General features: G+C 39.7%; 1 protein-coding gene across 1 annotated transcript in view; it reads right to left on the reverse strand.

The window, feature by feature from the left end:
• LOC137779551 (protocadherin-15-like) overlaps window positions 1-13393 on the reverse strand; it is a 165262-nt gene that overhangs the window by 21183 nt on the left and 130686 nt on the right. Inside the window, exons 26-29 of the mRNA XM_068567458.1 lie at window positions 12104-12213; window positions 10769-10909; window positions 6945-7072; window positions 2525-2740 (exon numbers count right to left, since the gene is read on the reverse strand). Of these exons, the coding sequence (XP_068423559.1) occupies window positions 2525-2740; window positions 6945-7072; window positions 10769-10909; window positions 12104-12213 (595 nt within the window). The remainder of the gene's footprint in view (window positions 1-2524; window positions 2741-6944; window positions 7073-10768; window positions 10910-12103; window positions 12214-13393) is intronic.

Below are 13393 nucleotides of genomic sequence, written 5' to 3' on the forward strand. Positions count from 1 at the left end.
AACTAAACTATTAAACAGAAAAATGAATAAACAATAAAATAAACAAAGTGAATGGAATGAATAAAGGATGAAGAATACATTTGGTCGGGTTAGAATCGTTTTTCCTCGTCCTCATCTCTCTCAGCAGGATGTTGAGTCATTTTATCCCCCACCCCCTTTGTAGCAGCAGGGCTCATCATGGCACCTTTTGTCAGTTTAAAACATGTTTCATCTTCAGAGTCTTTTATTTTGTAGTCTCTTGTTCTCAATAGTTAGAATACATTTTCAGCTGGTTGGTGCATCACAGGTCAGAGCTGCATAGCACATTAGACGACACAGGTTTGCTAATGTGGACGCTTCAGAAACCCAAACCAGAGAAGAAACAGGTGAAGGAAGGTACTTCTTCTTCAGGTTCTTGTTTCTCAGGTCAGCTGGAGGAGCAAAATCACACCCATCTCAAATATCTTTATTATTTAATTAAACCTTATTTTCCTAAATTAATCGTAGTATCTAGTCTTTTTAATTTGTACAAATTTGAAATGTGTGCTGTCTCAGCTGCAAAAAGGTACCAACAAGTTGATATAAATCATCATACAACCTGATTAATTAAAGACAAGATGAAAATAACAATAGATAGACAGAGTTATCATGACAGACATACCTATCTATGTAAATAGCTATGTGTGGGTACCTATATGCAGAATAAATAATTAGAAGTACTATTCACAACATTACAGCACAACTACTGTATGTGTACAGTGGCGGGCCGTGGTTTTAGACCGAGGCCTTCAATGCCACATCACGGGAGGACTGGGAGAAAAAAGTGTTCGTGGAGTTACTGTCACAGACCGACACACTCAATACACGGCACGTTCATACAGTCCACCACCACCTGCTCCGCCACGAGCATCCAGGGCGAGGGGACTGATCTGCGGAGCCGCTACACATGACGAGAAAAAAAAACAAAAAACTGACGAGGTCCGGGCACGGGGCCGCTCTAAAGCACGCGACTGGAGCCGGCATGCCAAATTGGCCCGAGCATTTCCAAGCCAACCTAGAGCCGGTCGCGGCGCCCGACGAGGGCCAGCACAGCAAAAGGAGAGCCCAACCCCGTCGGGTCAACAAAACTGCATGTTGTGCAAATCTATCCAACGAAACCAAGACACTGACCCTGCACAGTGCAGACATGACTGTGCAGGGTCATGTCTGCGCCGGCGACAACCTCTCTGCAGGTAGAAGCACCAGCAGCCCCAGGTGCTGCAGCTAACTTATCAGGCTTTAACCAATCACAGCGCATGTTAATGGTCACACAGGCCCTCTGACCAATCACACGTCTATGTTCTCCAGAAGGCCCTTCCATGTATTTTAACCAGGTTGATCTTACATAGATGAAGAGAAGTGGAATGTGATTGGATAAAAATGCTGTTAAACAAGTCCCAAGAAGCCATACGAGAGGCCTGAAGGAGCAGAGGAACAGATGAAGGCAGCTGATGCAATGAGAAAATAAGCTAAAAATGATTTTAAAAAAAAGCTATAACTTTTAATTATAACAAATAAAAAAATAAAATACATATATATATTTTTTTTAAATGATGAAATAGCTATAACTTTGTGATTCTGTTCTGGCCATCAGAGAAGGCTTAGAAGGCCCTGACGGCCCAGCACAGATATGTAGATATATCTCTACATGTGCTGTATTTACAGTAGACAAGGTACTTACTACGACTAGGCCTAGAATAGTAAGTAAAAGATTATTTAGGTTGTTTAACAATTGGATGCTTCACTATGCCCTCACGAATGTGACATATTGCAAATATGGGGTCATAAAACATGGTAGGGTCAGTAGTAGTTTGAGTGTCGAGTTTTATCTGCTCTCTATGTCTAGAAGCATGGTAAATTGAGAGTCTGACCACTTATTGCCTTTGGGTCGAGAAAGCGGTTCCTGAAATAAGTTTATTAGTTCAGATTGTGTCATAGACATAGTTTTATAAACTCTCGGTGGACGTTCGATTACACCAAGTTACGCTGACTTTTATAAACTAAAGATAGAAAACACTGGAGCTTACACTTCGCATATTGCTATCTGAAATGTATTTCTTTAGACCCTACTAACCTGGTTAAACGCCATAGACTCATCTGTCTGTTTAATATAAGGTTAGCTCTTGGTTAGCTTAGCTTAATACAAAGATTGGGAAAAGATACCAGAAAGACATGACAAAACATGTACAATGCCGCCAGAGCTCCAGGAAACCTTACGCCACAGTTTCCCGATGACTATGACATTGACTTCGACGTGTAAAATTGCCGGGATGCCTCTTTTCATAAGGCTCCTCTATCAATGAATATAGACAGATGACATCGGAAACCAATTCCATATTTCAAAGGGATATTCTCTGCATTCATATCACGCTGTGGAAGCCACATGCAATCAAAATGCCACTGGTGTACAGATGACCAGTGTGCGCACAGCCCAATCCAAGTGGTGCAGTATATATATTGATCAGCATACATATGCGCTATTAAAGACACAACACTGGATACTCACCACCACTTCAGCACTGCTGCTGAGACCTTTTCCATAGTCGTCTGTGGCAATAACTTCAAACCTGAAGTAGGACCTGCGCATATTTCGAAACATGATGGCCGACTTGATGACACCTGTGTATGTCTCGATGACAAAGCTGTCCTGGCCCTCCGGTGCCGGTGGGATAATCAGGCGGTATGCCATCTCACTGTAATTCCCAGTGTCCTTATCATTGGCCTGTAACACAAATGTAGCATACACACACAGAAAGTTAGACAGGATAAAAACTGAGTTATACTCAAAACAATAAGAAAAAGAGAAAGCAATGTGTTATGGAAAGAAAAGTACTGATTTGAGATTGTAATACAGCCTGAGCTAGAATCCACCAATCATTGCTTGAGCTCTTGAAGATAAGATGGTGGCTGTTTGGTTCCAGTGCTATTGTCACCTCCCAACCAGTAATATCACAGGAGATATTTGGTCTATGACATCCCTTGGTAAACACCTGATGTGACATCAGTGGTTCGGGCCGGACGAACAATGGGCTTCAAGGTCTGAGAAGAAAACACCGAAGGTGGGATTTTCTTGTTCGACCCTCCTGTGATGCGTCAATCTTGCAGTAATTTATCACACAAACCTTTAGCAGCTATGTGACAAATGTAAATGATTCACTTATCTCGTGACAAGCTGTTTGGTTAAAGTGCTTCTTCTCTTAAAGAGCAGTGTTGCCTTTAGTGCATCCATGATTTTTGCCATTGTGTTAAGACGTGTTATCTATTAACGTCAGAGCCATTGAGAGATAACCATTAGAACATTGTGTTAAGATACAGCTGGCTGGATTGGGAACCACCGACACAGCACACTCAAACAAGAGGTGAAAGAGAAGCGCTTTAAGTGATGCCCTCCCACTATTAGAAATTTTTCTATAAAAATATAAATGATAGCAGTTTTACATTTGGTAAATCCATTAGAAGTTAGCCAAGACTTTTATATTATTAGAAAACAGCATTCTTCAGAACAAGAAAATGCCCAGGGTTAAATATAAATAAATAATGAAATCCACAAGAACAACATATCATTTATGAGCATCATAATATCCATGTCATTGATGGCAAAACCGCAGAATTCGCCCATCAACCTCCGAGGCACACATTATTCTGACTGGCCACCGAGCTCACATACAGGCATCAATTTTCAGAGTGCTTGTCTGTAGTAAGTGACACTGATAAATAGTAGCAATCTCTTTTGTTTCTTCAGCTATTGGAAGAGGAAGGGCAGGGGGGCGGTCCCACGACAAGGGCAGCATACATCAACAGAGTGAGACATCCTCATTGGGTGAAGACAAATTCACAAAATATATGTACCAGCATCATGTACGTGACGCAGACATTTTAAAAGTTGTTGTGAACACTGAGAGTGAGGTTGTTTTTTTTTACAAGCTGCCATAAAACAACAAAGTGAAAACCTCTCCATGTGGATGGTTTATGTTAAAATTATAAACATTAAGGCATTTGCTTGTTGTTCAAAAAGCCTTTTCCCTTTCTTTTTTTTTAAACAGCAAAGAGCCAGCGAGGGCAATGAAAACAAAAGTGACTGTCATTTGCCGACTCAAGCATCCAATTACTGACTGATTAAAGGGTCATGGAAGTGCCACAAGAACCAGGGTGTAATTATACAATCAAATAGTTTTTCTAAACAGCGCACTTTGACGTTGTTAATGAAATTTCTTCCACTTAACTTTCCCAATCCACTGAAACTTGTCGAGCACTGCAAAGAGCATTTGCTGACACACAAATGGCTGCCAGTTACTCCTTGTGACTGTATAATGTGACGATACTATTTTTGACTAAGTGTCAGAATATTCCAAATGTTGACGGCATTTCTCCAGAGAAAGCGGCGCTCAGCCTTATTACTAATGAAGTCAAGTACAAACACTTCACACTCGCCGTACTCCAAAGAAGCCTCGGCCCAGGGGAAATTATAGATAGCTCTTGACCCATAATTCTACATGTTGGAGTCTATTCCAAGTTAAAGGAAAGACAGGAAAAGGATTCTGAGCTGCTCGAGGGGCCGAGGCCACTGCACAGTGTTTAGTCGATGAGGATGTACTGTACATCTGAGCCTCCACGAGACGTGCTTTTACATATTAAGAGGTCTTGGCCATATTATTAAATCAACTTTATTAATATTCATCTTAAAGCTCTCATGACTTCAATTCATGTTTTTAAAGTTTCAGTTTATACATTATCATTTAAAAAATGTTCTCTCATACACAAAACATCTGACATCAAATTGCTATTGGAAAAAAAAAGACTTCATAAAAAGATTTTCAGTTAAAAAAATTCTAACAAATTACATTTAATGCAATACATGCCAAATTATTTATTATTGTCTACATTCCTTTTTTATTTGCCAGTCACAGGGTCCTAGGATGTCCTGATGTGAAGCATCCTGGGGCACTAACAGTAGACCTGATCCATTGCTAATGTTACTAGTTACACCTTTTGTTACTAGTTACAGCTTCTCCTGCGAGGGAAAGGAAAGATGTCAAACCCCTTGACATTTCCATTTCTAAAATAGTTGTATTGTCCAATAAATGGTGGACTTAATTAAATCAATCTCTAGTCTATTGGTAAGGAACAACGTCCTGATGAGATTATTAACCAGCAGATTCATGACAATGTAGGATAATGTGAGAAAACGTAATGATGAGGTATTGAGTTAATGTTCAGAAAATTCCTGGACCATTTGGACATTTTCTGCGTGTGTACATGTCGAAATAATTGTATGACTTTGGAAGGTATCTCATATAATGTCTGCCTTTCTTCACATGCAACTTTCTGTAGGTATATTCTAACCTCACGTTTGGCGTTGTCAAATGCAGTAAAGAACGAGTCACACAGCTTAAATAAACACTGTAGAAATGCTTCTGTCCTTTGAGAGCTTTTTTTCTTTTTAAAGTTATAACATAAAGATTAAGGATAAGCTTATTTCCTGCAGAAAAAGCAAACCATGACATTTATTTCAGACCATCAATAAAATGAATTTAATCCCTGGCTGCCCTGGCTACTTTAATACAGCAAAAACATTTTTTTTGTGCATTTAAAGGTTGAGTGACAGATCCCTTCACTGTATCCTTCGATGATTTGGGCTGATTTTCACAGCTGCTAGAAGGTCTTTAATACTTTGTATGAATCTCCCTTCATGACCATTGTATTACACCTTCTTCTTCCTTCCTTAACCATTCCATAACCGTGGCACTGCTTTTGTCATTTAGGTAGTTTATGTAATACCTATTCTATAACTGTATATACTTTATATACACTGTATATGCTTTGCATTGTTCTTTATTATTTAAATTAAATTTACATTTGTCTATGTTCTACTCTGCCATTTGTATTAAATATAGAAAATACTCATATAAATATTGAGTATTTTTTAATATTTGTATGCTTACTTTGTAAATTTGCCTGCTGCTGCTACAAATAGATCCATCGTTCTTTCCATCCATCCAGGTCCCAGTTTAATTTTAAATATGGTTACAGGCTACAGTTCCTTACAGTTCCATTCAGTTTCCTTTTAACTTCTTAATATTCAAAAAGGTGTTCCATAATGCACTGTAACTATGTTGTTGGTCTGTGCCGTGTTGACCACAACACAGTGACATGCAGTTCAAAAGATGTTGCAGCATTCTCATGCAGCGAAACCATCTCGAACCAAACAGGCAAAGGACCCAGAGTTTGTTTAAATTGTACCAATTGAAGAAACACCTATTTATATTTCTCCACTTTTTATTGTTAAGTGGATTACAATCAGCTGAAAGTCAGTTTTCAAGGAACCGTTTAGTTGTGGTCCATCAATTTCCCTCAGCTAAATTGCAACAACAAAGTCCTGATTATAGTCACTGATAGAGTAGCATCACATCAAAAACAATCCTTAGCCTTGGTCAGGCTACACTAAGTCGTGTTCTTTGAGTAAAAAATAGGGAAAAACACTGTGGCCATGAAACATTGAAAATCTACACATAACTGCACAACTGTTTTTCAGCTGTAGTGCTGACATTCAAGCTGACACCGGTATCTCAAAGATTTTGAACACAAATACAAGCCTGAGGACCCACCAACACACACACCCACACATTACAGAAAATAGACACGCAGTGTCGTGTACGGGATGACAAAGTGAAACCTCCTTGGCAGAGCAGGCTGATAATCAGACAGGATGTCCAGCCATGCTTCTGTGAACATAGTGGGATTACACCGTTCAACTCATTCTGATGAAGAGATGTAGCGCGTGATAGTGGGAGGAGATGAAACTTTGCTGCAGAGAGAGCAGATCGGATGAATTCTCCGACCGTGGCTGCCGGGTGTGTGTTGAAGATGTGGGATCAGAGCCAGGCACAAACCGTCACAAAGGAAGACGAGAGCTGATGTTTTCTTACCACTATCTTGAGCACAGAGCTGAAGATCTTGCTGTCCTCCGTCACGCCGCCTATGTAGAGCCTCCTGGAGAAGACGGGAGGGTGGTCATTCTCATCCTGCACCTCAATGAACACTTTGGCCGTGTTGGCTGCAAATAACAAATGGAAACAGCATGCATTCAAGTCCTTTGGGGTGATACAGATCTAGTATATAGCTAATTAAAAGCCATAACACCACTTCAATTCATGTGAAACAAATAACTCCAGTCTGTGTACTTCAATGTTAAAACAATGTAAGCATCCGATAACCCAAGTTTGCTGCATCCTCACAGAATACGAATTGGGACACACATGACCAGAAAGTGTATATCGTCTCGGCCGCTAGCTGTTGAACAAACACGTCTCTGAAGGCGGTGATCAAATGTTGCATAATTTAGCCTTAAAATTGTCATGTCAATATAATTTTTCATGGTCAACAGCTGGTCCACAACTTCAAAAGACAGCTTGAAATCACTTCCTAGAATATTTTGAAAGTTAATCTTCGCTTAAAACATCACAGTATGACTTCCAATAAGATCCTGTGGCGGGCCATTGGCATTTTGTCAGACCTATTTGGATGGCTGGTTTTCACCAATTTGGAAATAAATGTGATGTATTTTGAAATTGAGGAGACACCTAGATTCTTAAATTCGACTGAAAATGTGTGAATATTGATGCCATTTGCTTGGTTTTATTCTGACCAAAAAGGAACCGAGTGAATTTGGTAATACCTATCTACATTTACTAGCTAATTTCACTTGTATCAACTTTTTGAAGAAGTGTATTTGTAATTGCATGTTTTAAAGAGACACAAGTTCCCTTAGTCCTATCTCGACCCTTTCTAATGAAACAGTGTGAGCAGCTATGTTGGGGAAGCATACAACTTTGAGTCAATAATTACAAGGTTCATTTTGTTATGATTACAGCAAATATTTTGAATCGAGAGAAACAAGGTCTAAAGTGTGTTGATGACTGCACTCACATCCGCATGATAAGTGGATGAGAAAAAACACTGAGCAAGTTTGCATTTTGTTTACCAACTAATTACTGAAAACATTCAGACTTTGAGTAAAATATGGCTCTGTGAAATAATAGAAATGAGGAAACCTTGCCTTTCAAGCCATTCGTTTTAGGTGAGGTCTACCTGGCATCCTTTTGTGTCGAAGAGTTTGTTTCCCGGACAACTTGCTGCACTAAATAAAAGACTCTGAACGTTAAACTAGCGAGCAATTTGCACATGGGGGAATAATAATTTAAAAAGGCAGCCAATAATCAAGCAGGCAGAGGAGTTAGAGGAAAAAAAAATGGGAGAAGGAGGCAGAGAATTTGGGATCGTAGTAATACATTTCCTGGTTAAAGGGTCTCTTTGTGAGGCTTGTAAAACACAAAGCCCGCAACTATAAACGAAAAACACACATTCTGCAAATTGGGTATAAAAATGTGTGCCCCTTAATTTGTCAGAGTTACACCTGTGCAATGAACAGCAGAAATATATACGGCATCCTTCCAACAATGCAGCTTAGGTCAAAAATATGCAGTGTCAAGGACCATTTTCTTCTGGCGGCATACACACACGTAAAGCCATGTGACATTGGCGCTAAGGATGCGCCAGGGGAATTGGACAAACAAAAACACGGCACATCAAATTACAGGCACAGAAGCTGGAGTGTGAGGCACAGAGGGAGGACTCCAGGGGATGGAAAAGAGGTCTGAAGAGTTTCTCTCTCTTCCCTCCCCTTTGTAGAAAGTGGCTATATTTCATCCTCGGAGTATGAGGGTATGAAAACATAAATACAGCCTCCTCCTTCTTCTCTCACACACTTCTAAAGATGCATGAAAGAAACCAGTCCATTAAGAGGAGAGACTGTTGCTACGGCAGAGTGAGCATGACCGTGCCAAAGAGTTTATCATTTTGAAAATCTGTTTAATTAAACCAAGTTGTACTCTGGATTATGACATGTGTTCATGTACATATACTATCAGAGTATGCAGACTTGTGCGTACAAATACAGTTGACTAGTATCAACAGGGCTAACAGAAAAATAAATCTCTGACAAATCAGTCCAGTAATGCTCTGATAATTTAAACTCAATACAGAGAAGAGTCACGCAGTCCTGATCTTCGGTACAGGAGAATAAGTGAGAAAAGAAACACTCTGCCAAGAGAGGATGTCAAACGGTAGAAGCCAGGGAAGTTCAATCCCCTGTCAGAGAGAGAGAGAGAGAGAGAGAGAGAGAGAGAGAGAGAGAGAGAGAGAGAGAGAGAGAGAGAGAGAGTGTGTGCGCATGCATATTGTGTACTTCTGACTGCTGTCATTTTTTGTATGGGTCAGATGGTAAAGTAGGCCATTGATTATTCTGTTCAAATGGCTCGAGGATGAGGTATGAACCAAACTTGTTGTGAGCATTTTAGAAAACTTATGTGAGTTAAGTGTCCACAAACAAGCCGAATGGTATTCCAGCTGAAGCATGGCGAAAAAAAGAGCGTCGTCTGAGAGACTCACTATGCAGATTATCAACCAGGGTCTAAAACCTCCTTTCCCACTGCGTGTGCCTGACTATTAATGCTTGCTTCACACAGAAATCGGCCAGGTGTGATACAAAGTAAGTGTGAACTTGTCTCTCCAACTCTCCTCTAGTACTTCCATAGCTTTCTTGGGTTGTACAACCGAGTGCATCATCATAAATGGCTTTGAGGGGGAGAACATATGCGCCACTATCCCCCCTCGTGCTCAGAATACAAAGATACGCCAAAGACACTGCAGTCTTGGACAGAGATCGGGGAAGCAGTTGGACGCCGCCAGAAAGAGGCGGTGACAGCAGGCTTTTAGCTTCGCCTTTGGATGTGGTCCTTGTGTAGTTTGCCTTCAGAATGGGAACACATGGAGGGAGCACTAACTGAGAATTTGCAATGATTAATGTTTTGTCACACGCCCTCGTTTTGTGGGAGGTTTTTTTACTTAATTAAAATGAATGGGCTATTTCTGATCATTAGACCTTTGTAAGGAATTTGGACAGGTCTGTAGTGATTTATGATATACTGCTTTTTAAGCAGATAGAAATAAATCATATCGTAAGGTTATTTTTAACAATCACCATCACTGATGCATTTATCATATAGTACTCAACTTTTCACATCACTCGCTGTCTAGCTGTGACGGCTTGACACAGAGTTAGCGCTCTGCGGGTAGAACGGGGGGCGGTCAAATATTAACCACGTGCTTAAAGCGCTGAATAACAAAGGAATTATAAATAACTACTCTTACTGCAGCATAGCTACTCCAATAACATGACAATTCATCTTAGTCTGAACGTATGCAAATGCGGTCGTGGTCAAATAGAGTCTGACAAAGAAGCAGACTGAAGTGTGAAACTGAACTACCAATTACAGGCTGCAGTAAACGTGCCAACAAGTTTACAAATGGATCAGTGCAATGAAAAAAGGCAACAGTGCATAAAGCATAAAGTGCAGCTATACACACTGTAACACAATGTATTTACGGTTTTTGTCCAAATCTGAAGTTTCAATAGCAGACAGATTGAATGTGTAATGGGGCAGAATTAAGCATGTAATAACCGACCCGTATATGCAAACATATAATGCAGGTCTTAAGTAATACGAGGGTAAGAAAAGGGCTGTAATACCTATTTTAAAACGGCATTTAACTATAATCTGCCACAGTGAGGGATATTATGATTAAATATAAATGAAGCATCTGGAATTATAAGAAACAGAATTTCCTTCCTTATTTCCTACAATGCAACTCACCCTCCTTATTCACCCATTCATTGGATGCTATTTCTTACTTTTAGAAGGCACCCGCAGATTGGACATGACAACCAGCATAGAGTCTGCCTGGACCCGGAGGACATAGCTGGTCACATTTTCATAATCCAAAGGTTTAGCTGTGGAGATGACGCCGGTCCTGTTGTTCACCCGAAAATGACCTAAAAACAAACAAAATCAGAGCACACGAAGTGAGTGGACATCGGACAAAACTAGGAGATACGTAACATAATGGATGAACGCACTAGTTACTGGACATACAGTAGTGTTCGGCTTTGTTTGCACTCTTAGCACGACGCATCTCTGGGTCAATATTGTTAAAGCGTGACTCTCCATATATTACAAGTGAATGCATTTGTCCTCCCTCACTGGCTAATCTTGGTCTTTCAGTGTGGAGCTAAATGGAGACATTTTTTTATCAAGCTTCAAACAAGGAACCTACAACAATGTTGAGTTTAATAATCCAGATGCTAACAAAGTTGTACACCTTTACACAAGTGCTATAGGATAGCAGGAGTTTGCAGTGGCAGGCTTGATTAAACAGGCAGTTGTCGGACAATATAGAAATCACAAAAAAGGCGGCCTTAATGGTCTATGATCTTCTTCCACCGCTATGGGCTGATCCTTACTGCACTGTTGCGATGTAAAAAGACCTTGCTTCAAAATGTTTAGATTTTCCTGAGATTATTACTGCAAGCGGTCTCTCGTGAGGTCTGGAGACTGTGATTTCCAGGAGCATCTCAGAAAAAGTGATTCTAGGTCGTGGGTCCATGAGAGGTGCACGGTGGGAAGGGGTTACTGACTGACAGCTTCTTACTGCACTGTTCACGCTTTCCAGCTGAAAGACACGTCTCCTCCATGTTTCCTAAACACCTGAGATAACCTTACACCTGTCCGGTGTTCTCTCTCTCTTCCAGGGCGTAATTATGCTCTTCAGACTTCATTTCACTGTGAAAAGCAGTGGCAAGGATGTCAAAACATTTTACTACCAGACAAAGACAGGACAAACCCTATGGTTATGACGTGCATCTTGTAATTTTCTGAATTGGTATTTGAAAATAGTTTTTTGCACCTTTTGATTCACATATTATATTGCAATTTGTGTTACAAAATATGGTTTGGGGACATTTGAAGTTGTCAGATGAAATACTTAAAAGTTGAACTGCAAAAATGTGTTTGCTTTATGGAGAAAAATAAATGAAAAACAGGAACAAAAGGGCTTTGTTCCAGAAACTCATAGCCTGCTGTTCCATTTGAGTGAGTGTGTGTTTGTATGAGTGTTGTTAACAACCTTTAGTATCGTGAAAAAAGGCTGTATTGACTTCATGGTATATGATCGATACCACATACTGTACCTCGTTCATTTCCCGCCACAATGGAGTAGAATATGGTTTGATTGACAGCAGCAGCTAGAATAGTCCCCACCGGTGTGCCAAGAGGAGCCAGCTCACTAACCAAAGCAAACCTGGAAAACATACAACACAAATCATAAAGCAGTGATCAACTAAGATGTATATTTCACAGATACAGTATACAAATGGTTAAGATCAATAAAACGGGCAACTTTGGCTCAGTAGTTAGCGTGCCCGTCTTTCAATCAGAGGATTGGTGGTTCGATCCCCGGCTCTGCTAGTCCATGCCGTTGTGTCCTTGTGCAAGACATTTAACCCCAAATTGTTCCTCGTTGCTGTGTCTACGGTGTACAGTGCAAAAAAGTAATTGCTTTGGATAAAAGCGTCAGCTTAAGTGAAGTGTAATGTAAAAGGGCATGGCATTGAAGGTACTGTACATCTATGTGCATTATAATAAACAACACAATGTTTGGAATAAACTCAAACTAATTAATCAGGATTGACTTCAATTAATTCTCATTTTCTACGAAATCTTTTTCATTCACTGAGTACATAATAGGTATTAATAACTGTGATTGTGTAAATGATTGGCAATTAATTTAACTATCTTTAATAATAATTTGTAATATTTTGTAAAGAACTATTTTTCAAAAGCATTTGTTTTGCCTCAGAGTGTGTTTTGTGGCTTCTATATATATACACATATATATTTATTAGCAAATAAATGTCTTATTTAGATTTTTCCCATTTATTGTCCCTGTGTATTTTTCAAATCTGCCTGATATTTTTTTTTAAATCCCACTATAATATCTCAAGTGTTAAAAAAGAGCCAGTTATTGTTCCAATGATTTAGTTGTTTCTTTATTTTTCCATTTCTTTCAGTTGTTTTATTCTTCACTTTAACTTCCCTCAGGTCTCCTGATAACATTACGTCACACTATGTTTTTCCTTTTTGGTAGATGAATAAGTAAACTATTTTTCTCTAAGGGAGCACATTGTAGGTTCAGGAAGGAAAAAAAAAACTGACTCATAAATAAATAATTCACAACTGCTTTGACTGATGCCATATCTTCCCACATATTCATTTAAGAATAACTACATCGTGAGGCGGATAAGCACACTCAAAAGACAAATTCCGGCTTTGTGTCTGAGTGTGGAGGCAAGGAGAGCTGAGCTGTGAAGCACAGCTCTCATTTTTCAGCTCAGCCTTTGCCTCGATTGTCAATATGGTCAAGAGCTTTGGGTAGTGACCGCAAGAATGAGATTGAAGATTAAAGCAGCTGAGATGAGATG

Source organism: Clinocottus analis, unplaced genomic scaffold, assembly GCF_023055335.1.
Source record: "Clinocottus analis isolate CAN_PGR_092001 unplaced genomic scaffold, fCliAna1.0.p SCAF_8, whole genome shotgun sequence".
Classification (NCBI taxonomy): domain Eukaryota; kingdom Metazoa; phylum Chordata; class Actinopteri; order Perciformes; family Cottidae; genus Clinocottus; species Clinocottus analis.